Here is a 23,157-nt window from a genome sequence, read left to right as displayed (position 1 = left end):
CACAGTGAGACCTCTCATGGCGAAATCGGTCCACATTCCTATCACGGCTATTTAGAACCCGGCTAGGTTCGTGGCGAACTGGGAGTAGTTTGGTATGCCCTCCAAAAGTTCAACTTGATTCGTTATTCTCATTTATGAGTTTGGGGTTACACAATCTTTTTTAGAAGCGGTGTTCCTAAATTTACAAGCACAAACAAAGATGCAAGTGAGTGCTCAAGACATCTGCTAAGGTGGGGATCCCTATCTTGACGCTTAGCATTTGACCTTATTGCCTTGGCGGCAATTTCCGATATCCTCCGAGGTCTAGGGAATACCTTCTTTCTGAACCTGCTCATGTGTAACATGAGCGAGCAATCACACAATTGGATCTATATCCGAAAGTTCTCAGATGAAAGCTGTCCAATTCTTATTTAGCCATAGGGAGGTGTAAGCCTTAAGTACAATTATTCGTGAATAGATAGGGTTTGGTTGAGATGATTCTTTTCAGGAGTTACATTAACACTAGGTTAATAATTCCCTATTGTAATTAGCTACATGGACAAAATAGTAGTATGGATTGGGGGAATGGATTCTCAGGAAGCGATAAGTCATGGGAAGTTCAAAAAATCCATGTTTTTGATAGCCATGACGTTCATTTCGCCCCATTACTTTAATTCAGTCCCACTGGTAAAATCTTAACCACCTCTTCGTAGATGTAGCGGTTTTGATCTACTTACAGGCATCCGATGTGTAGGGTTGAGTTCACACAAGCCTCATGGAAGATGAATAACTTGATAATCTTCAAGTCTTCCAACCACTTTAACTTCTTCAGATTGTTTTGAAGATGGGCAAGTTGGTTGGCGTCTATGTAGCAGTATGCCGTGCTCCAAGTCCAACGCCTTTCCACATACAGTGGTGAGGGGTTGTAGAGCCAATCCAGGATCCCCATCATGTCAAACCGTCTGCGATAGCTTGTAGAGTTCATAGCTATCCTGAACATGATATGAAATACGAGGAACCTACTCCATGCCTCATAAGTCTGGAAGCGGCATCAATCCATAAGTGAGTAAAAAAGAAAAACATTTTCTAATGAACACATCGCCTCACTCTTCCCAATTTTTATCCCTAATTGTTTTAGTTGTAGGTTGGCTCTGATACCAACTGCAATGTGATCGTCTATTGGCTATCCAAGTACGTTTTTGGCAGTCCATCGAGAAATGAATCTAAGCATCGCTGCCCAACACTCCCATGGAATGTCACGGGGTTTGTAACCTAGGTTTTCTCGAGTGTACTTCGCAACGGAATGTTCGTGGTCGAAGAACCCACTGGGATTGACCTGAATCTTGAATCCCTAGTGGTCAAGGCTTCTCAATCACTCTACTATATGCAGAGTTACCCACTCCGAAGCAAGTCCATACCCCTCTGGGTTCAAGGAGAAGTAGAAATGAGAGTGATGCGTCGCTCCACCTCTCTGTTCGTAGTGCATAATCCCCTTCTGGTTTCAAAAAACGGTATGAATTCAGGAATTAACGCGTGCTGCCCAAGGGTCTAACGACGCTGAAATCTTGTGAGAAGCCTCCCATTTCTCTGGGACTACCCTGTCGTAGGACAGACCCGTCGAGTGTTCCGCCCTCCCACTTCCCTCATTCGATGTACTTTAGTTATCTAATTAGCCCTATCACTTTTAGGTGTGACATGTAAAAGCAGCTTCCTTAATTAGCCTCTTAAAGGACAGGGTTCATTCACGTAATCTTATGGCACTGACACAAAAACAATTTCAAACAGGTTCCATAGAAGTAAACTTAATATTAGCAATTTATCAAAGATACAAGTCTTGTTCAAAAGGGACAATATCCACAATTCGTAAGGATGCACTTTATTTCCACCAAGTTTCCGCCTTGCACTAGTAACAAGGGCCCCTCAAGAATCTATCCCCAGTCACGCAGATAATTTGAGTAGGACTCGGAGGCAGGGAATTTACAACCAGAGCCCCCCTGGCATCCAAGCATCCTCCTACATTCAGACCAACCCGCGGTGACACCTCTCGTGGCAGGTTCGGTCCATGTTCCCATCACGGCTATTTAGAACCCCCTTGGCTAGGGTTGGGGGTGGTTTGGCACGCCCTCCAAAAGTTCAACCTGATTCTTTATGCTCATTTATGAGTTTGGGGTTACACAATCTTTTTTTAGAAGCAGTGTTCCTAAATTTGCAAGCACAAACAAAGGTGTAGGTGAGTGCTCGAGACATCTGCTGAGGTGGGGGTCCCTATCCTGACGCTTAGCGTTTGACCTTATTGCCTTGGCAGCAATTTCCAATATCCTACAAGGGTTAGTGAATACCTTCTTTCCGACCCCGCTCATGTGTGATAGGAGCGAGCAATTACGCAATTGGATCTATATCCGAAAGTTCTCAGATGGAAGCTGTCCTAGCTTGCTAGTCTTTAATCCAGGGTTCTTGTCATTAGAAGAAACGACACTTGAACCTCTTGTATTAATGATAGATTGTGTCATGGTTAAAGGTGATATCTTCAAGGTTGTTTCATCTTTATCGAGGCCAGATTTGGAATAGAGGCCAGTAAGTGTTTTTGTTGTCTCATGGTCCACTTATGAAGTAACAATAGATTGGCTCAATTACCGTTAATCCTAAATAAGTCAAGTTAAGCCCCATATAGGATTTATCTCATTGAACTACCTAAGCAATTAAGTTTAATGCTTCATGTGCATGTCTTATAACTATCTTTAAGATGACTCACTAGCAGTGCTGTTGAAACCATCCGTGATACCGCATAATCTAAATGTGAACCTTTCCTAGGATGATGATGCAATGCGGAGTTCTACTCTTGGGAATTTCTTTTCAATGCACTTACGCAAATTATAAATAGAGGCTTGTATTTTTTTCTTTTGTACGAGGGACACGAAGTCATCAGGCCTAATGCATGTGCTACATCTCTTTAAAGGATTATAGAAGCCCAAAACCTGGCTTATTGTTGCAATGACCTAAACATACTTAACCCATTATTGTAGCACTCACAATTCTCATGGACTTGATTCAAGCTTTTACCCCTACCTTTTCAGTTTAACCAATTTTGCAATGCAAAAAAAAGTACAATTTCCGCTTAATGATTAATATGCATAGGCATCATAACAACCCATTTTTCAGTACCTTCACATGCCAATGCTAGTGCATAATCTAAAGCACTATGAACCAATCAATAAGGTCCTTAATTTTTTTAATGTACATGAATGCAAAATATTTAGTGCCATTTACTCGTTCAAAACATTTCAAAGTGTAATAAAACACAATTTCCAACATGATAGAATGATGCAGCCTAAATGGTGGTTAGTTATCATAGACTTTTGCCAAATACTTCTCTCTTCCCAATGAAGTCACATATGATTACCAAGTGACGCGGTTCCTTGACTCGCAGCTCCATCAGTTGAAGCGGGATTCACGTTCGATTGGACCTTACTTTGCTTGGGAGGCATCGTATAAATTTGGTTTTTCCTTTGTGGCTACACACCCAGGTTACGAGAGAACCCTCTCTAAGAGGGGGGGAAAAATATGGCAAGCTCGGGAGTCTTCAAGGAGAGAGAAATTCTCTCTCTCTCTCTCTCTCTCTTTCTTTCTCTTTTCTCTTCTCTCCCTTTCCCTCTCTCTCTCTCTCTCCTCTCTTACTCTCCCTCTTTTCTCTTACTCTCCCTCTCTCTCTCTCTCTCTCTCTCTCTCCCTCTCTCTCTCTACAGTCACCAGTCGGGCAGCAATGATCCCTCTTTCTATCTCTTCAACACCCAAGGCCCTTTTATAGAGGGGGGGAGCTTTGGTAAGGTATGGAGGCCCTCCCCCTCTACTCCCAATAGGGCGGCCAGCTGGATGGCCGCCACCATGCAAGTAATTGGGGGGGGGGGGGGGGGGGGGAGGGGAAGAGGGAGTATTCGTTACTTCCCCCCTCCTGACCATGTCATCCCCCCTGGAGCTCCCTCCTCTTGCCCACGTCGTCTGCCAGTTGGTGGTGTGAGTGGGGGGGATTTATTCCTCTTTTTTTCAATTCAAAAAAATCGTTTAATTAGGGGGGAGGGAGGTCATACGGCAGGAGGGGGGGATATGTTACATTCTTCTTCATCTTCATTCTTCTCTTTCTTCCATTGTCAATAGTCTACACACAAAGCATCTCACTAAAGTGATAAATACTTTTTGACCCTTAAGTCTCTTTACACACAACCTCTCTTTTATTTATGCACACATAGGATATAGACTTAACCTATGACTTGTTTATTAACAAATTCCATTCCATGATATGCCATACTTTTTCCATATCTTGTCTATGCTAGCATTAGTTATGACTCTAGGAAGGTTGATGACTTCGCCTTTCTAGATTAAAGTGCACTCATTCTTCATTTTCCCTTTATACATTCTAGTTGAACTATAATATTCACTTATGGAAATAGCATATGGAGAGAACTCCTAGAATCACTAGTGACAACAACCAATCCTAGTCTCTTAATACTAACTAGGACCCAAGTTCGTACTATCCCTTATTAATAGAATAGACTTTTGAGTGATTATTTAAATAAATAACATAAGGGAAGAACTTAGATTTTGTGAAGGTGTTGATATGCCCTTGGTTGAGTCATGTCGTCCACATGCTCCCACGATTGCAACTCATCGTAGGGATGAAATGAGAGAGATAATAGAGAAGAAGGGGATAAGGAGTTGAAGCTTCATACATGAGTCGGAAGAAGGGGATAAGGAGTTGAAGCTTCATACATGAGTCAGAGCCCATCATATCTTCCTTCCTCTGCATTTATCCCAGTGGAGCCTCCATTAGTCTCTCTTTTGATTCACACACACACACACACACACACAGAGGACTCAACCATTTAGCTCATTTACTCGAGGGTTCACATATCATGAAACTGCATTGCTCTTAGTATTCTTCAAGGAGGGTGTTCATATGCATCTAGATGTCATAACTAGTAAACTCTAAGGCTACTAGATGCATAGATTTTTGCAACTTATTCTTTAGTAGAGAATCTAGATTATTATCCATGTTATACTTAAGGTTTGGTTTCTCTCTCTCTCTCTCTCTCCATGTCTTGCAAAGGTAGATCTATACTAATGTGTCTATTTCTTTTCCAGGTATACAAACATGAGAGAGAGAGAGAGAGAGAGAGAGAGAGAGAGAGAGAGAGAGAGAGAGAGAGAGAGAGAGAGAGAGAAAATAAAAGATTTAAAAAGAGAATGAAGAGAGAGAGAGAGAGAAGAAGAAGAAAAAAAAGGAAAAAAGAGACGAGGGAGAGAGAAGGAAAAGAGAGGAGAGGGGGGAGAATAAAAGGAGAGAGAGAGAGAAAAGAAAAGCGGGGAGAGAAAAGAGAGAGAGAGAAAACCAGGAGAAAAGAAAAATAAACTAAAATAGAAGGCAAAGAAAGAGAGAGAGAGAGAGGAAAAAGAGGAGAGAGAAAGATGAGAAATGAATTGTTGAGCGAAGTTGCTGTGCGACAACTTCGCTTGCCGTTCAAGGCAGCGAAGCGGACTAGCGTTAGTAGTGCATCATTGGATCATCTTTTCCGGTTCCTAGAATATGTAGTGACAAGTTCTATTTTTCCATCTTTTCATGTATTGTTTTTTGGTGAAAAAAGGTAAATGAAAAGCAAGCCTTGGGAAAAGTGCTATGATTGCCATGAAGGCATGACATTTGACATGTGATGTCTAGTAACTAGTTTTTGCCCTGGGAAATGTTAACTGAGAGATAGTATAGATATAGATTTTATGAATTTTAGTAAATTTGAGAGGTATTTTATATAGTAAATTGGAAAATTCAACACACACACACACACACACACACACACACTCTCTCTCTCTCTCTCTGTGTCCGTGTCTGCGCGTGTGTATGTGTCTCTCTCTCTTTGTTGCGCGCGCTCACGCGACGCATGCAAACTCACATCACAGGAGATGCGGCCCAACCTTCACAGACTGAGCAATTCCTCGTCTCATGACGACGGCCATCATGGCATCATCCAAAGGACCAACAATCTTCACACCAGAAGCTCGTCGAGGTCGTCGTTGTCTTCTTCTTCTCCTTCTTCTCACACCTTGCTGATCGTTGCCCACTGCTTGGGATTGGCGTGCTCCGTCTTCGTCCTTGCATGGGTCCTTCGATTTAGAGGTGGCCTCCCGCTAATCGCACACAACACACAGCTAGCAGACAGTAATGATCTTGTCTTCAACGTAAGAATACCTGTCCTCCCGTTTGAGTTTTGCTTACTGTCCTGTTTGTTTTCAATGTAAGTTAACCGCTTGTAGAAATCACATATAAGGACAAGGTAAGCTTACATTTTTCAACATCACAACATTCCCTCTCTCTTGAGGGATTGCCAGGTGTGATTGTCACACATTGTTAGTCAGAGGAGGGCGGCCGCCCTTGCACTGTTCTTTACCAGGGAGGATTTTTAAAGGAGCTGATGACTTAGCGTTTTGGAAAAGAAGAACTCCCATGATCTCAGAATTCAAAATTCTAAAGCGATGCATGTTTGAGATCTTGGTATTGACGTGCTTCTATCGAGATCATAATCTGTATGTTCTATAGAAAACCTATACATTACAACATTTATACGCCATTTACAGTAGGGTTTTTTCTTGGTTGTCACTAGAAACCTTTGTCTTGCCCACAAACAAGCCCAGTTTAGGCAATGTTCCTGCAACAAACAAACGCATGCATGCCCCATATAAACCATGTTACATGCCCTGTGCGATAGAATGGATTATTTGGGACACATCTCTATTATGGATGTGATGGATTTTGAAAGGCCACCTTCTTGGAATGGAGAGTGAGAGTCATATGAGGTATTGGATTGAGACGAGAAATACTGTGTCTTAGGATTCAATAATGAGAGATGGTGTTGGTTAATGGGCTTGGTATGGAAATAATCAATGTTTGGACCTATTAAGGGAAGAGAACATACTCCTAGCTCCTAGTTATTGAGGTCTAAGATGGATCCAAAATGGCCGAGGGATTAGTTGAGAAAAATGGATTATGTATCTAATGATTGGCCATGAGTATAGGACATTTGATGGTTGCTTATAAACAACGAGATAAGAGCTTCAATGATTGGTCTTAAGCTATGGGACAATTAGGATACTGAAAGAGAAATTCTCAACCTGCATTGTGTGTTCATGCTTATGCATTCATATGAGACATGAGCTTTTTCTTTGCTTGCTTTTTTTGAGATATAGATATTACTTTAACTTCTCTTGGTTATGCAAGATCTTAGAGTTTCTATTGATGATTAGGGAAAACCCAAGCATGGGTAATGCATAAAGTTTCATTTGTAACTACATTTCTTTGGGTAAAGGATGTGCAACTCCTTTCCTTCTCTTTTTAAGAAGTGGAAACCGTATAACCAGGGCCCACTCTTGAATAGAAACTAGACTTGGTTACACAAACATCATAGTGAAGGAGTTGACAATTAACTTCATAGAAGGTCAAAAAGGTGAGCAAGTAATATTTTGACAAATAATGTGACTTGATTATCTTTTGGCTTTGGTGGGCGAGTACTCGCGTACTTGGTAAGTAAACATTGATGCTCTTGTTAGTAGACATATTTCTATGTCTTCTTTTGTGTTCATCTCTTGTTTGCAAGCTTCAGCCAGGGTCTTGCAAGGACTTTGTTAGAATTTTCCAATGCTATGGGCAGTGCCCAATATTTTAGCTAGTTGGTTTGTAGTGTGAACACAACTACATTAATGTTGTGTCATTGCTTCTAGAGTTAGTTCTATAGTTAGCTAACTCAAGTTAAGTTAGGGGTTTAGTCTACCTTAGACCTAAGGTTGTATTTTCACTCTATCACTTTTAGTTCAATAAGTACAATTTGATGCTTTCAACTCACATTGTCTACTCTCACTCTTGTTTCTATTAACACAACTATATTAATAAGTTGTGTCACCACCTCTAGAGTTAAGTTCTAGAGTTAGCTAACTTGAGTTAAGTTAGGGGTTTGGTCTACCTTAGATCTAAGGTTGTACTTTCACTATATCACTTTCAATTTAACAAGTGCAATCTAATGCTTTCAACTCACATTGTCTACTCTCACCTTCTTCTTTTTGTCTTCTCCATAGCTGGTCAGTTCCAACATTTGGTGTCAGAGTAGCACACATTGTGCGCATCTTGAATAGCCATTATTAGCCAGTGCCGCTTCACCTAAGGTCCTGAATGTTGTCAGCTCGAGAGGAGGAGGAGGAGTTGAGCCTTCCAGCTCAATTGCACTATTGCAACTACTTGCCAATGCTAGCTAGCCAGTTGGCACATGCACCAACCACCTAGAAGCTACTCTATCTACCGCCAACGTTGCTTCAGTAGCGCTTGTGCCACCCTGCAACCAGCATGTGCGTTGCCTTGTGCCTACCTTGCCTGTGCTAGTGTTGCCTCCTCTGCATTGCTCGGAGCTCCTGTTAGTTGCAATTGCCATCTCTTGTGCCCTGTTCGCCGTCTCTGCTCTTGTGCATTGCCACCAGGTGCTGCCGCTTGCACCGTTGACTGCCCTGCTGGATCCGCCTTTGCCACCCTATTTCCAATTTGCGCTAGTCGTCCTAGTCCGCTTGCTGCATCTTTAGTCTTGCAAACAACGTTGCCACACTAGCTAAGCCACTTTCTATAGCCCATCGTGCATATCAACCACTTGACATGCATCTTGAGAAGGTGGAAGTGCCAAAAAATATAGGGCTTTTTGCAAAATTGAAGTCCTACACGTGCAACTTTATTCAAAGTGTTGACAATGTGTAATTTCTTTGAGATTTGCGTGCTTGTGGCTTTTGTAATTCTTACGTTCGGCATGCATCCCAAGGCGCCTTGAAGTTGCTGTTTGTTGTGGCGCTCAAAAATATCCCAAGCTATTTTGGAGGTCTTACATGACCATGTATGAGGTATGATGGCTCTATTAAGTGACTAGGCAATCAATGACAAAGCCAGTGCATCTTTCAAGTCCCATCTCCTATGATATGTTGTAGGAGCAAGGGCAGCAACTAGAGCAATAGCATGAGCAACTGGCTGTCCTCTAGCACCACGCTAACATGTTCGAGGAGTAAGCTCACCTTGTGTTGGTAAATCACCTGTAGCATAATACTAGAGACCCTTTGCAATGAGAAGATTGCATACCATAAAACTCCATAGAGGATAGTTGGTGCCATCTAGCTTGTCGTCTTGAGTGAGGACTCCCAAAATGTTGCTTTGATGTTGGGTTTCGTGATTTGACATGGCTGCAATTTATGCACAAACTGAGCAGCCAAACACTTTCAAACTGGAGTGTGAACTATACTTGACTTAGTACCAAAATCCCAATATAGGATACTAAAGCAAGTGCAAAACCGTCAAAATTGTCTCTCTTCTTGAAAAACATGCCCAAATGGCATAAAGTGCTGTATAATTGCATATACCTTGGTATGTGTGTCCAACATTAAATGCAGCAACTTAATGCTGAAAATCCCAAAAATTTCACTGCAATTTTCAGATTTACGAAAATTTATCTACCTAATGTCACTTAAACAACAAGATAATGTTGTTTGCAGCACCTGTCCGGTGCTTTGGGATGTGTGTCATGCAAAAGCCCCAAATATCGATGATGAAATTTTGAGAAGTTTCAAAGATTTTTATTTATAGTCTAAAAATCTAGTGGAATGTCACCTTGGGATGCATGTCCATGTTTGCAGCTCATAATGAAGCTAGGATCTCCTACTTATGGACACAATTGGCTAATGCATATATGGATAAGAGTGACAGCATGACCAATCACCTCACACCCCTATTGGATATTTGTGAGCAGTTGTGGAACATTGATGAGGTTATTTTGCATACAGAAATGGTGAGCTGAAATCACTCCCTAAGTCTTATCTTGGTTTCCATAGCTCGCTGAATTCATCTTTTTGGGGGGGGGGGGGGGAGGGGGGGAAGGGCAGCCTTTTACTTTTGTGGAGTTGAAAGGCCTCATATTACAAGAGAAGCATGTTGAGCTAAAAATGCATTAGCTTGACTTAAACAGCCCCAAAACACACTTAATTAAAGAAGAAACGTTCGTATTTGAAAAAGAAATGTGATTTGAGAGAGTTATTGTGTCCCACATGCAAAACCCTAATTTTGGTGCCCCAAGCTTTCTATAAATAGGCATGCAGCCCACCACTCTCAGTCTCGTTTTTGTAGGATTCAGTCCCTCTAGCTTCGTTGTCCACACCCTGTTCACGGAGGACATCTCATCTGAAGCTGCCCATTGCTGTCTACATCGGTTTGGCGCTTGTTTCTAATCTTCATCATGCAATTTACATTGATTTTTGCTGTGTGTGCTGATCAGCCACATCGTCTACAGCTAGTAAACTATTGAACTATTGTGTTTGTGATCTACGACTACTGTACGGACTGCCACATCATTACCACCTTCTCCGAGAAGGAAGGCTAGTTTCATGGTTCCATTGCTAGGAAACCATCAATTCCCTTGACTTGGTGGGCTCGAGGCACCTGATTGAGGGCAAGAAGCTTTGCTTCTAGTGCTGAGATTGTATTCAGCCAAGCATTATAACAAGATAGTGTTGTATCTTTGAATTCTTGGTCTCTGCATAAAATCCCCTTTTATGGTTGCATAGTATAGGCTGAGTCCACTAGCAATGCGTAGGTTTTTGTTTATTAAATACTTCAAATATTACATGAGGAAACCTCCATAGCTTGCCCGACTATCAAGTCTGAACTAGGCTACATCAAAATTTAGGCCTGCTTAACGATGGTACCCACCAATGCGTTTTCCTCTACAAAAATTATCATGATGGAGTTGTGTCTCACTAAGGCAACAGTGGTGTATTCGACACATGAGGGAGTACTTGAAAAAATGAGACGAGCGCTAGACCGGTTATCGTCAATTATGCTAATTGACAATCTTGCAGACGCTATGTCTCACAAAAAGTGCGATGGAGTCAGGCAGGGATTATGCCTCTCAATCTAAAAAATTCACAAAGTGTTGGGAGAAATGTAATGCTTGATGTAGGACAAGGCACACAACATGGATAACAAGCTGATAATGTTGGTTTAGACCAAAATGTGGGTCCTTCTAGGCCTTTTGGAGTTGATGACCTACAAGAGCGAGAGGTATTTAATGACCAATTTAATTTCAGCCAAGAATAGCAGCTGAGATTCTTGTGCAATCGGCAAAAGATCCTTGGTTTATGCACTTTTTGTATCCCTTAAAAGAGGGCAGAAAAGGCAAGAAGCATAATCGTCCTCATAGAGCTTCAGGACAATGAGATGCACCAAAGGAAGAGCCAATACAGCAGCATGATGTTCCAAATGGGGATAGTGAGCATAAGCAAATGATGCCAATAGGGCAATTGATACATATGCAAGGCCAACTTGAAAGTGCCAATCCAATGCTTTTTGGACAGCAAGACATGCATCCTAATGTAGGTCACCTAGGGTAGTTTGGTGGTGACTTGGTTTTCCAAGCAATGGCGGGTAATGCTTTAGTCATAAGGCAGCCCAATGTATTCGAGTATGGCAAGTGGAATGGAAAAACCCAATGTATAGCAAGGTTGGCATGATGCTGGAACTCAAAGTGGTAAGTTTGGCAATGTATATATGCTGTCCGTTGTCGTTGGGACTCATGGTATTAATGTTGGCCATGCAAATGTTTCATATAGTTCCGGTCATGAGGAAAAATACAGCTAGTAATGCATGCAATGTAAGGGAAAATATATCTTGGTATGGCTACTGGTATGCAAATTCCCATGCACAGTTACATTGCAATGGTTCAAGTATGCAAACAAGAATACTTCCTAATGCATTTGGTGCTCTTAACATGTTAGGTATACATGAGAGGCTAGTCAACTAGATGCAATGTTGCATTTTCGCTAAGTTGGAATTGCAACAATGCGAAAGTATAAAGCATCACAATGCTCAAGAGAGAAAAAGGCCTAGAATTTGGGGCAGGTTTTGGGGCATGAAGAGTTAGAGGTAAAGTATCCGTTTGCTTCTTGGTGAAGTTTTAATATTGTTTCACCTGTTGATGGATACTAAGCCGACGTCAAAGGACTCAGTCAAGTTCAATAGAGTAGGGGTCCAGAGCATTGCTTGATACTCAAGGGGGGGTAATACTTTCACTCCCCCTCAGTGATGGACAACTCTTGTGTATAGTGGATCTTGAATATATTCAGCATGCATCCAAGGTATTGTGCTAACAGTATGTATGCCATGAGGTCACTACTTGGTGTACTAGTCAGTGTAGTTTGGTATGTAGATTGATATGGTCTTCATTGTAGCTTTGAAACTATACATTTGTATAAGTATTCATCAATTTGCATCAGTGAATGATCATCATAGATTGATTATTAGTTGCTTATTTTCAGTGGTGGATGATTATCAATTCTCAATGGCATTCAGCTGGTTTTGGGAACAATAGTGTCTTTTAAAGTTTTATGAATCCCATTGGTAGTTCAGCCATGGTTTATGCACAGTTTATGCTTTGCTATGGTTTTTTAGCCAAACTAATTGATATATGCATTCTATTGTTTATGCTTTGCTATGGTTTTTTAGCCAAACTAATTGACATGTGAGGTGCAACTTAATTATTTCGCAATGTGGAACATAGGACCCCGAGATATTAGTTGATGCCAAAGAAAAAAGTTGTAATAAGTTATGCTTGACTAGTATGAGGTGGTAAATGGTGTAAGAACTTGGCGTGGAATATTTAATTAGCCATTAGTGTTAGGGGTGGCACTAGGGAATTGACATTAATTAATTAATGGTACTTCGGGGTTAATGATGCTCATGATCACTGGGGTGATAAATTGGCCTAGCCAATTTAATTGTTGGTCAATCGTTTTTTTTTTTTTGAGCCATAAATAATTATTAATTTTTTTAAAATTAATTTGATTGGAGATAGGTTTGCAATCGTGCATCTGAAAATGCTCAAGAAGCTGCCCAATGTACTCAGACAGTTGCAAAATAATGCCCCCCTCAATTGTAGTAAACTGTAAGTCAAGTAGCGTAAGTGGCCAAGATTTGTCACTTCAAAAGCATGTTGCAATTTAGCTTTTAAAGCTGAAATATATATCTCATGAGGTCCAATTAACAGCATATTATCCATATAAAGAATGAGAATCAAGAGACTATCCCCATCTTTGCGGACATAAAGTGTGCTCTCGGTGTGTGAATTATTGAAGCCAAGAGCAATCAAGTATATATATATCTTCTCATACCATGCCCTAGGTGTTTGCTTTAAACCATAGAGGGCCTTATGTAAACGACACACTTTGCTTTTTGACCCTTTTTGAACAAAGCCAGGAGGTTGAGTGACATAAGCTTTCTCATGAAGATTACCATTTAGAAAAGTTGTCTTTACATCCAATTGAGGCTCATGCCAATCATAATGTGTAGCCAAAGCAATAATACTACAAATGGTGGTCATACATGAAGTAGGTGCAAATGTCTCATCATAGTCAATCCCATGCTGTTGGGTATACCCTTTGGAAACAAGACGTGCCTTGTAGCAATCAATGCTACTATCAGATTTGCATTTTAATTTGTAAATCCACTTAGTGCCTATAGCACGCTTGCTAGTAGGCAAGTCACATAATTTCTATTTGCCATTTTAATCAATAGAGTTCAAACTCTGATTGCATAGCTGTCATCCAATGTTCGTTTTGTAAAGCATCATGTAAAGAAACATGTGAGAATTGCATGCAGTAGCTACATGTGTTTGTGCAACCAAGTTACCCTATGTATGGCGAATGGTTGCTATAGTTCTATTGGAAAGAGAAACAAGCTGTTTGCTATCCCATAATGTATCTAGCAGCCATCTAGGGACTATTTTAGCTTTCCGGATAGCAGCCCTCTCATCGAACACTTCATAAATCAGCAATGCCTTGATCAATGGGCTGAAAATGAGACTGTTGTTCAGCATGTATTTGTTGCTGTAAACCCTTAATAGGTTGCTGAAATTGACCAAAATCAGGTTCACTTTGCTGAAACAAAGGCAACAAACTGTCAAACATGTCCATAGCCACCACATTGGGTTGATTTTTGCAGTCCATAAAGGGCTTACCAATATATTTAGTGAATACCACATCTCCACTAACAAAAGTCTTGTTTATGAAGAGAGTTTAGTGGAAATCCTAAAACGGGGAGCGGTTTGGGAGAGTTTAGTGGAAACCCTAATATTTGGGGCGCCCTTCCACATCTATAAATAGACAGGTCGCCCCCATTTAGCCTCATTTCGTCTGTGCAGGTTCTTCACTCCACGTGCAGATTTCAGCCATCAGCCTCCTCCCACGTGGCTGTCCAGCCCTCAAGACTGCTGCCACTCCATCCATGTTTGCTCCTGATACTGACGCCTTCATCCATACTGACGTCAGCTGCTGGCGGCATCATCATCTGCTGTGATCTGATCATCCAGTCATCGCCAGCCACATCTGACACTGTTTCAGCCTACTGTTTACATCAGATTGTGTGCAGTTTCTAGTCTCCGATTAGTGGTACACTACTGTGTTTACCAGGTTTCAGCCTTCAGACTGCTGCGTTTTGGTGACCAACCTGCTGCCATTCGCTATTCAGCACTCCTACACTCCGACTGGTGGTCACAGACTTGGGATCCGTCTCCGGTGGACGTCACACTCCGACATTGCTCTACCCTTGAGCACACTATACACTTCTACATTCATTTACAGTATTCATTCACTTCAGAGTTGTGTTCTCTCTCTCCCTTTTTCTGTTTGTGTTTGAGTTTCTGTGTTTGAGTTTTGAGTTTTACGTCTAGGGTTTGAGTTTTTGAGTTTTGCGTTTAGGGTTTGAGTTTTGAGTTTTGCGTTTAGGGTTTGAGTTTTGCCCTTTGTATCAGTGTCTGTCTCTTTGTGTTTCTGTCGTGGTCGTACATTCTGTGTGTCCTCAGTTCAAACCCTAGCAGTTTTCTTCACACATGGGCCCATAAACATCACTATGCACAAGTTGTAATTTCTGATTAGCACACATAGTGCCACCCTTGGGAAATGAAGCACGATGCAGTTTGTCAAGTACACAACTTTCACATACATTGTGAGTGGGTGCTTTCAATGGAGGGAGATCGAGTATTATATTTTTGCTTCTTAGGTGTAGCAAATTGCCATAGTTAAGATGACCAAATTGAGTACACCATAACTCAACGTCATCTACAATGGTTGCATTAACATGTAATCCATCCTTTGATACTCTCCTCTTATATAAGTCAACCTAATAGAGTTGTGCAAAGTGCCAGTGACAATGAGGGCATCCCCATCACTATAGTCATGGGCACAACATCGACCATGTGGAATTTGACTAGAAAACTAGCACATGCAATGATAATTGAAAGCAAGTTTTTTTTAATGCTTGGCACATATAAGACCTTTTCAAGCACGATAGTTTTTCCATCCACTGCGTCAATGGGAATTTGAACAATGCCTGGAATGGTATATGAAAGCATTGTTTGCATATACAACTGATCCCTTTTTTTTTTACATTTGCATATGATACAAGCAAGTCACAAAAGGATGTAATGTGCTTAGAAGCGCCATTGTCAAAATACCATGTGTGGTGCAATTTTCAGCAACTGAAAGACCATTCTTATGTGAAGAAGGATCATACGAACAACACACAACAAAGGCATAAGACTAACCAAAGCAATGTCCAAGCTTGCCAAATGTACTGTTGTATCCTTTGCATTTGCTGAATTTTCAGCAAGACTCGTGTCTGATTGTTTCTTCTTTTTACTTGCCATTCTCTTTTTGCTTTCTTCAATAACATGCTCCTTCTTCTTGCAATACTTGCATCTCTTTTTCTTAGCACCATCATCCTTGGTGCTTGAGGAGCCCATAGAAGAAGTTGTTTTGCATTTTTCTTTGGAGTTTCACGGTTGCCATGACTCGCCTTTGTTCCCATGGCTGGCTGCAAATGCTTGATTATCTATACTTATATTAGAGTGATTCAGCCTTGATTGCTCTTCTTGCAACAATAGTGATACCAACACATCAAATGTGTAAGCATTAGCATCTCCCTTTACAAGTAAACAAACTGTAGTGGCAAAACTCTAATAAGTATCAGATAGACCAGCCAAGAACGTAGATATATCGAGAACGATTTCATCAATAGTAGCAAGCTACTTTGTGATGCCCTTGATACGTGTAATGTAGACATCCATAGAATCACCCTCTATCATGTTGTCCATCTCAAGCTACTTATGCAAATATGCTACATGAGCCTCATTGCACACCTGATACAATGAAGCAAGCTTATCCCAAGCAATCTTGGCCATTGTACACGACCGAATATGTGAGATAACTTGTCTCTTGCACAAAAGTGTAATCAAAGCACGAGCTTGGGCATCACACCCGTGTCATTTCAACTGATCTATTGTGGGAGGTGTAGGAGGACATGGAGCTGAAGATCCACTGGTGATTGTGAATGAGCTAGAAGAACTTGTGTCATTCTATGTAGTAGGGCTTGCACACCTAACTTTTGAATCACACATATAACCCCAAAGCTATTTGGCAACAAGTGCATGCTTCATCATGCATGCCCACATGGGATGATTAGTGCCATTTAATTTGTTGGAGTCCCCAAACATATAACCCCAAAGCTATTTGGCAACAAGTGTATGCTTCATCATGCATATAACCCCAAATCTATTTGGCAACAAGTGCATGCTTCATCGTGCATGCCCACATGGGATGATTAGTGCCATTTAATTTGTTGGAGTCCCCAAACATGTTGAGTAAATAATTATGCTTTGCCATGGCTTGCTGAAATTTTTGGTTTTTTGTAACCAGTTGCTTTCTAAAGTACAAATGTAGGTGCTACACAAAAAGAAATCAAAGAAAAGACCAAAAACAAAATTAATGGCAACGATGAAAAGTTTTTAGTTGAAAGGGCTTTAATGTGCACAAATGTCGATGTAGAGGGTATAATTGGCTGCAATGTGGATGAATTTGGAGAAATTTTGCAAAAGACCAAAATTTAATTGGTGAAATTTAGTGAAATTGGAGCTCGAATGTGAAAGGCCCCAAATTTGGGTATAAGACTGAGGAATTTTTGAGCTTTGAGTGCAAATTTTCAAAATTTTGGTGAGATTATGGATTTTTAGGCAAAAGTCCCAAAAAATTTGGAAGAATCTTGGGGGAAAATTGGATTTGCTACATAATCCCCAAATATTGTGCTTCACAAGCGCATTGCACGCAAACAACAGCAATTTAAAGGGCTTAATGTTGATTAAGGTTTAGGAAGAAATAATAATTAATGTTTGACTGTTTGGTGCTAGGTTCGATGTGGCATGGCAAGAGGAATAGAAAACATAGATTGTCGGGGACGGTAGATTTGTTGATAGGCGACAAGCAACAAGTTTGATGGGATAGGGCAGCAGATTTGACAGTGGTTGACTGGGCTGTACAAGCGTGGTGTGGCAGTCGTTAGGTGATTGTACCTGGTGGGGATTGGTCGTTTGGCGTGATGAATGCTGGCCGATTGGTTGTTATGCAATCAGATAGAGTGTCGGCGGTTGGATTGTTGGTAGGTGTGTCATGATGGGGCTGATGGTGCAAGTTAGGGGCTGTCGCATCAGTTGCTATCAGCACAAGCGATGTTTGAGTGGATGTTGTTCGGGCTGACTTGTCAACTCAGCACAAGACTGTCAAGGGTAGGTTAGAGAAGATAGCATGTAGTTGAGCGTTGATGACAAGCAAGGAGAAGAGCAACCAAGCACAGGGCTCAATGGCAGTTAAGGTGGTGATGGCGGCGACTGAAAGGTATGTTTTGATACCACTGTTAGGTTAGCGTCTAGCACTCTCTTCTCTCTTGCTCTTCGCTTGTTCACTGTGTGTGTGAGTGTGCACGTGTTGTTGAACCCTAACCTAACAATAATAGTTGACAGGTCATTTATAGCTAGCAAGAGACCCTCGAGAGCTAGTGACATGCCGAGAAGAGACTAGCGGTAGGTGATAGTAGTTTGAGGGTTGTTTTAGCCAAGCAATATCATGTTTGGGGTGTTTTGTCAATGGAGATAGCTTTTATCTTAGTCTAAATAGTTTGAATTTTCTCATGATGCAAGTTTGAAACCAGCAAAAGCAAACATTGGAGGTGGAGTTTTTGATTAATCTCTGTTTTAAACCCTAATTTATGTCAAAAGTTAGGGTTTGATAGCCACCTCACAAAGGGTGCTCAAAATTGAAGGCTTGGAGACTTGAATTTTAGTCATTGAAATTTGGGCAATTTCAAGAGATTCAAGTGGCCATTCAGGTAGCAAACATTTGGGGCTGAATTTGTCACCCAAGGAGCACAATTGAAGCTCAATCCCTGAGCAAACTAGGGGGCAAATTGGTTTGAAGGCTTGCTGGTCATTTATAACAACAAGAGGCAATGGGAAAGTAAAGGAGATTCAAGGAATCTCATTGTATTCCATCAATTTAGCAAGGGGCGCCAGTTTTGGGACCAACATGCTGTCCATTGTCCAAAATTAAGTGGTAACATTTGCATTGTTAGTTCATGTGAATTTTATGCTTGCTGTAATTGTTGATTAATCAGGTTATCACTACCTTCTCTGAGAAGGAAGGCTGGTTGCACCCACCCAGAGGCAGATCACAAATTTGTTTGCAAAGAGACCCATAAGGCCTCAGTTTAGCTACAAGCCCAGTCCACACGTGAGACTCTGACATAGTCCACTCAGAGACGGGGATATTGATTGATGGAGCTGTCTAGCTTGGTTGATCTAGATGTCCTAGGAGATCATGTTTGGCATATGAATATGTTGTTAAGATTGTGGACAAAAACTCTTGACAATATATGGAAAACAAATTGCCTTCAAAATAAGATGTTTGATTGGATATTTTTTGTTGGACAGGCTAGTTAAGGGTCAATTTGTTTGACCTCATCGTCTGAAATGTTTGTAGCCTACTTAAGGTCACACCTTCATTCAGATTGCTTGGCCACCAAAGCTCTTTTCAATAGAGTCTAGACTATCAAATCAGTCACATGCTAGATTCCTTCTCAAAGAAAACAAATTTGGCCATTTGGCAGATCTCTTATCAGATTATCAGAGTCCAAGTTCTTGAGTTCTATTAGATATTGAGCCCTTTGGGCATTATAAAAAGAAAGGAAATGTTTCCTACAGTTTGTCTAGATAGTCATTGGTGATTGCAGCAATTTCTATATGACAGCTGCTATGTTGATGATCTGCATATTTCTCACACGTATGTGCTTGACAACTCTTTCTTACATTTTCGAATAACCCTTGCTTTCAAGACTATCCCCTTTTGTTTATAGATAAATTAAAGAGCAATATGATCAGTGATTACACAAAGCAAAAACTGCCTATAGTGATTAGGAATTAGTTCATCAAAACCTTGAGAACACCAAATAGCAGTTTACTTGCAACATGGTAAACTATTTCAACTGTCTTTGTGAACACAGGTGACACAAGTGCTTGATGTGCATATGAACATTGATTTGATTGGTTTAGCTTGTTTAATGAGGACGAGTGAGTCTGATCCTTAAAGTACACAACACACAAAAGTACAGAAGCTGACCTTATTTTGAGCCATGCAGCTTCTGCATGCAATTATTTTGGTATCTTTGTTTGGTAGAGAGGCTAAGAAACTATTGTGTGTTTAACCTGCTCTCGGAAGGATAATTGGCATACTTCTAGTTGTCCAGATCTTCTGGTTTGCATGGTCTACTCAAACCCTGTCACTCAACTTATCACAACATCCCGATGGTTAACATATTCTACTTCTTTCAGTAACCCCTCCCCTAAGTAACTTAAAATTGAAAAGTTGATAAGCCACACTTTTTGATTGCAGGTGCATCCAGTTTTCATGCTAGTGGGATTCATTGTCCTGACAAGTGAAGGTGAGTTACATGACTAACCTCTGTCAATAAATGTTGCAAATCCTGAAGTTAAGCATGGGATTTTAATTGTACTGCAAAATGTCCATGCAGCAATTCTGGTGTTCAAGGGTGTTCCAGGTACAAAGAGTTATAAGAAAGCAGTTCATCTTACTATCCAAGCATTGGCTTTTGTGCTGGCTATAGTTGGCATTTGGGCAGCCTTTAAGTATCATGGTGCAAAAGGAATTGATGATTTCTACAGTTTGCACTCATGGCTGGGTATTTCAACAGTCCTTATGTTTTCTTTACAGGTAGAGAGCTTAATGTGATTCTGCATTTACCATGCTGGCAAAACTAAAATGTGGTGGTTGTACTTCATTGGCAAATTGTGTAGTCAGTTTTGTAACTAATGACCATTCATTGACTCTTTGGCAGTGGATTTCTGCATTTGTAATTTATTGGTATCCTGGTGCTGCTGGAAAGATAAGAACAACGTTTTTACCTTGGCACATATTTTTGGGCTTGGTCACATACTCTTGGGCTCTTGTAACTGCAGAGACAGGTCTATTAGAAAAAGTAACATTTCTCATGGTTAACAAGGTCATTACAAGATCTAGTTTGGAGTCAATGTTTGTCAATTGCCTAGGCTTGCTTTTAGTTGGTTATGGAGCTGTGGTAATTTTGGTCACTGTTAGACCAAGGACTACCAGAGAAGATGCTGCAAGAAGTGTAGATTAACAGGTTGCAAAGCAAGTCATGCAACAACTTTGGTTTTTGCCAGAAAATTGTCATTCTATATCCTGGTAGAATGGAAAACCGGTTATTTCTTGATCTATCAGTTTGCTTTTAATTGAAGATATTAAAAGCAAAGCATGAAAATCAGCTAAAAAGATATGCCCTTCGCATTCTTTTACTCACTTTGTCATGGCCATCTGCTCACACAAAAATGGTACCAGAATCAGGTATGTTAAAGACTTGCCAATAAGCATTTGAAGATCAATGTACTGAACATAATCGACAAATTTACTTGATGTAGAAAAAAGAGCATATAAGACAATCACTTAACTTGTCTGTGGTCCAATAAGCTCAATGCAACAATGGTATTCAATGGTCAAAAGATTGATGCACACACTCGTCTAGTCTTTCAGCCAATAAGGGGGAGTTTATTAGGGTTTCAAGACACCAGAGATATTGCTATTTGGACACTGTTCAATGTTACTCATGGGTTTTTTAATGATGTAGCAATTACTTGGATTTTGAGTGCTTACTCATATACCCATGATTTGTAATACAAGTAGATGCTGTTTTCTCATGGAGTGACCTGCATTCTAGTTCACGTTTTAAATGTACATCAGATTGTGCAACACGTACATCAGATTGAGCTATTATTGCCTTTGGACAGGAGAGGTTACAGGGTAACTCTAGAGTCACATATTGTTTGCTGTTATAGGCGGCCTGAGTGGCTGTTCACCCAGCTCTTGTATTGGACTTCTTTTGTTTGTTTTGTTCTATCATTGGAGTGCTTGTATGAGAACCTTATAGTTTAGCGATAGATTTCCTGTCTTTGGGAAAAAAAATTATTGTTGCCTTTGCATTGTTTGGATTTGTTCCATTCTATTGCACCTACTTTTTTGGTTGAGAGGATCACTAATTGTGGCATGTCCTTCTGGGGCAGGTTAGCATGTAGTTCGATGGTTATAGTGCTTGTGTTTTGTTTATTGTTTAGTTGCCAAGACCAATGTGTAGCATCTGCATCTTAACCATGTATGTTAACGTGTGGCATCTTAACCATGTATGCTTCATGTGGATATACTTTATAGTAAGCCATGTTGTATGAGCTTTTTTGGGTTATTTGGGCTTGGATTGCTTGGTCGGTCTAAGGACGTGTGGCTTGAGTGACTTGTAATGAGGATATGAAGTGATACACAACAAAGGAAAATTGAAGTTTTCAAACTATCCCTTAGATTTCTTAAATTGCTATAATAACCCTCAATAAAATGCATCTCCCTTGACTATGAGGATATTATGTTTGAGCAATGACGAATGATAGATAAGATGAGATAATGATTGATGGAGATGTAGATTATTCTCAAGCTCATTTGTGGTGATTTTTGTCTAAGACACTCAAGGGTTAGATTAAATGATTTAGATAAGTTTTATAGTTTGAACAAAATTATTTTAGGGTTCTTAGTAACTTAAAAGTTTGATGGGTATTTTGGAATTTCCACAAGAATTGAGGGTATTTTAATAGTTTTTCGATAAGGAAAGTGTTGAAAAGTTGGCATAGTGGATAGGCTCAATGGACACAATTGAGTATGGAAAAATTCAATGGACACAAAATTGACCTTTGGAAGATTATAGTTACACTTTCAAAGTGTCATTACTAACTTGTATGTGTGAAGGGGGCTTTGTAATGCCCTTGAGCAAGTGCTGTGAACACATTCAAAGAGAGGGCTTTATCTTGGTTGCATTGGGTGTCTTGAGAATGGAGGCAAGTCAAGGCTAGACAAACTTGTGTAGGTTGGCCTCATAGATGTTGCTTGCATTTAGGATTTTGTTTGACAAAGCTTTGTTGTCAAATAGGTATGGGATGAGAAGCCACAACTTTAAAATGTCACCTAGAAAAACTCAACAAACTTGTAGGAATAGTTTACCAAAACATTAGAATAGCAAACTAATAGACCAAAAAAAGAACAATTATCAATGCTTTACAGTGAAGGATTAATAATTGCAAGTGAAGGATTAATAATTGCAAGTTGGTTGGCAAAAAGAGGGGATAAGGAATGAGAATCAAACTAGGATGCTAAATGACAAACCTTTGCCATTTGATAAAACATTTGGATCAATAATAGTAGAAACCCTCATCATAGTTACAAGTATTATTCATACATTGATACTTAGGATCTTGAATATGCTAAACACTATAAACAATAACCATTGCTTTACAATGGGCACTAAAAATTCATGTCATAGGTTGTAGTTGCCTTATGTTGTACAAGCCTTGGAGTTTATGGGGTTGGGAGTAAATGTTAGGAGGTGGGTTGATGTCCTATTAGCTAATCTTGAATCCAAATTAGTAGTCTCTTACCTAATTAACCTAGGTTAACAACCCTTCTTCACCATTACATCTCATCTCAAGTTCATTGTAGAGATTTAATAATTTGTTTCTACCTCTACATGAAGCATGCCATTCTTGAATAGCTTGTGTATAGATGTGTCAAACATTTTCCAAAAAACAACACTGGCATAGTGCAACATGAAGAGTCAATAAGATCCGTTTATGAAGGCCTCCCACAATTTTGTATAGTTTCATATCCCATGGTCAC

The 23,157-nt window shown here is 40.3% G+C and overlaps 1 protein-coding gene across 3 annotated transcripts; it reads left to right on the top strand.

Moving 5' to 3' along the window:
• The first annotated feature begins 5,822 nt into the window (after positions 1-5,822).
• On the top strand, positions 5,823-20,664 carry LOC148033399 (transmembrane ascorbate ferrireductase 2-like). 3 transcript variants are annotated; one of them, XM_087681308.1, is made up of 4 exons: positions 5,823-6,204; positions 19,804-19,852; positions 19,943-19,969; positions 20,267-20,664. In XM_087681308.1, exons 1-4 carry the CDS (start codon positions 5,929-5,931, stop codon positions 20,425-20,427), a joined length of 513 nt encoding a protein of 170 aa, XP_087537434.1. In that variant the 5' UTR covers positions 5,823-5,928; the 3' UTR covers positions 20,428-20,664. The 3 variants fall into 3 exon arrangements, with proteins under 3 accessions (XP_087537434.1, XP_087537433.1, XP_087537435.1); XM_087681307.1 differs by having other exon boundaries at positions 19,943-20,142; XM_087681309.1 differs by lacking the exon at positions 20,267-20,664 and adding an exon at positions 20,143-20,212.
• Positions 20,665-23,157: the final 2,493 nt, after the last annotated feature.

Source organism: Lygodium microphyllum, chromosome 7, assembly GCF_053477565.2.
Source record: "Lygodium microphyllum isolate KBCC chromosome 7, Lygodium_microphyllum_v1.1.10, whole genome shotgun sequence".
Classification (NCBI taxonomy): Eukaryota; Viridiplantae; Streptophyta; class Polypodiopsida; order Schizaeales; family Lygodiaceae; genus Lygodium; species Lygodium microphyllum.
This window is presented reverse-complemented; position numbering and strand designations above follow the sequence as displayed.

Bases quoted from the DNA above. Each gene is read 5' to 3' on its own strand.
- LOC148033399 (XM_087681307.1), top strand. From the start codon at position 5,929: ATGCGGCCCAACCTTCACAGACTGAGCAATTCCTCGTCTCATGACGAC. The intron at 19,853-19,942 runs GTGAGTTACATG...ATGTCCATGCAG, and splicing joins CATTGTCCTGACAAGTGAAG to CAATTCTGGTGTTCAAGGGT. The intron at 20,143-20,266 runs GTAGAGAGCTTA...ACTCTTTGGCAG, and splicing joins TCCTTATGTTTTCTTTACAG to TGGATTTCTGCATTTGTAAT.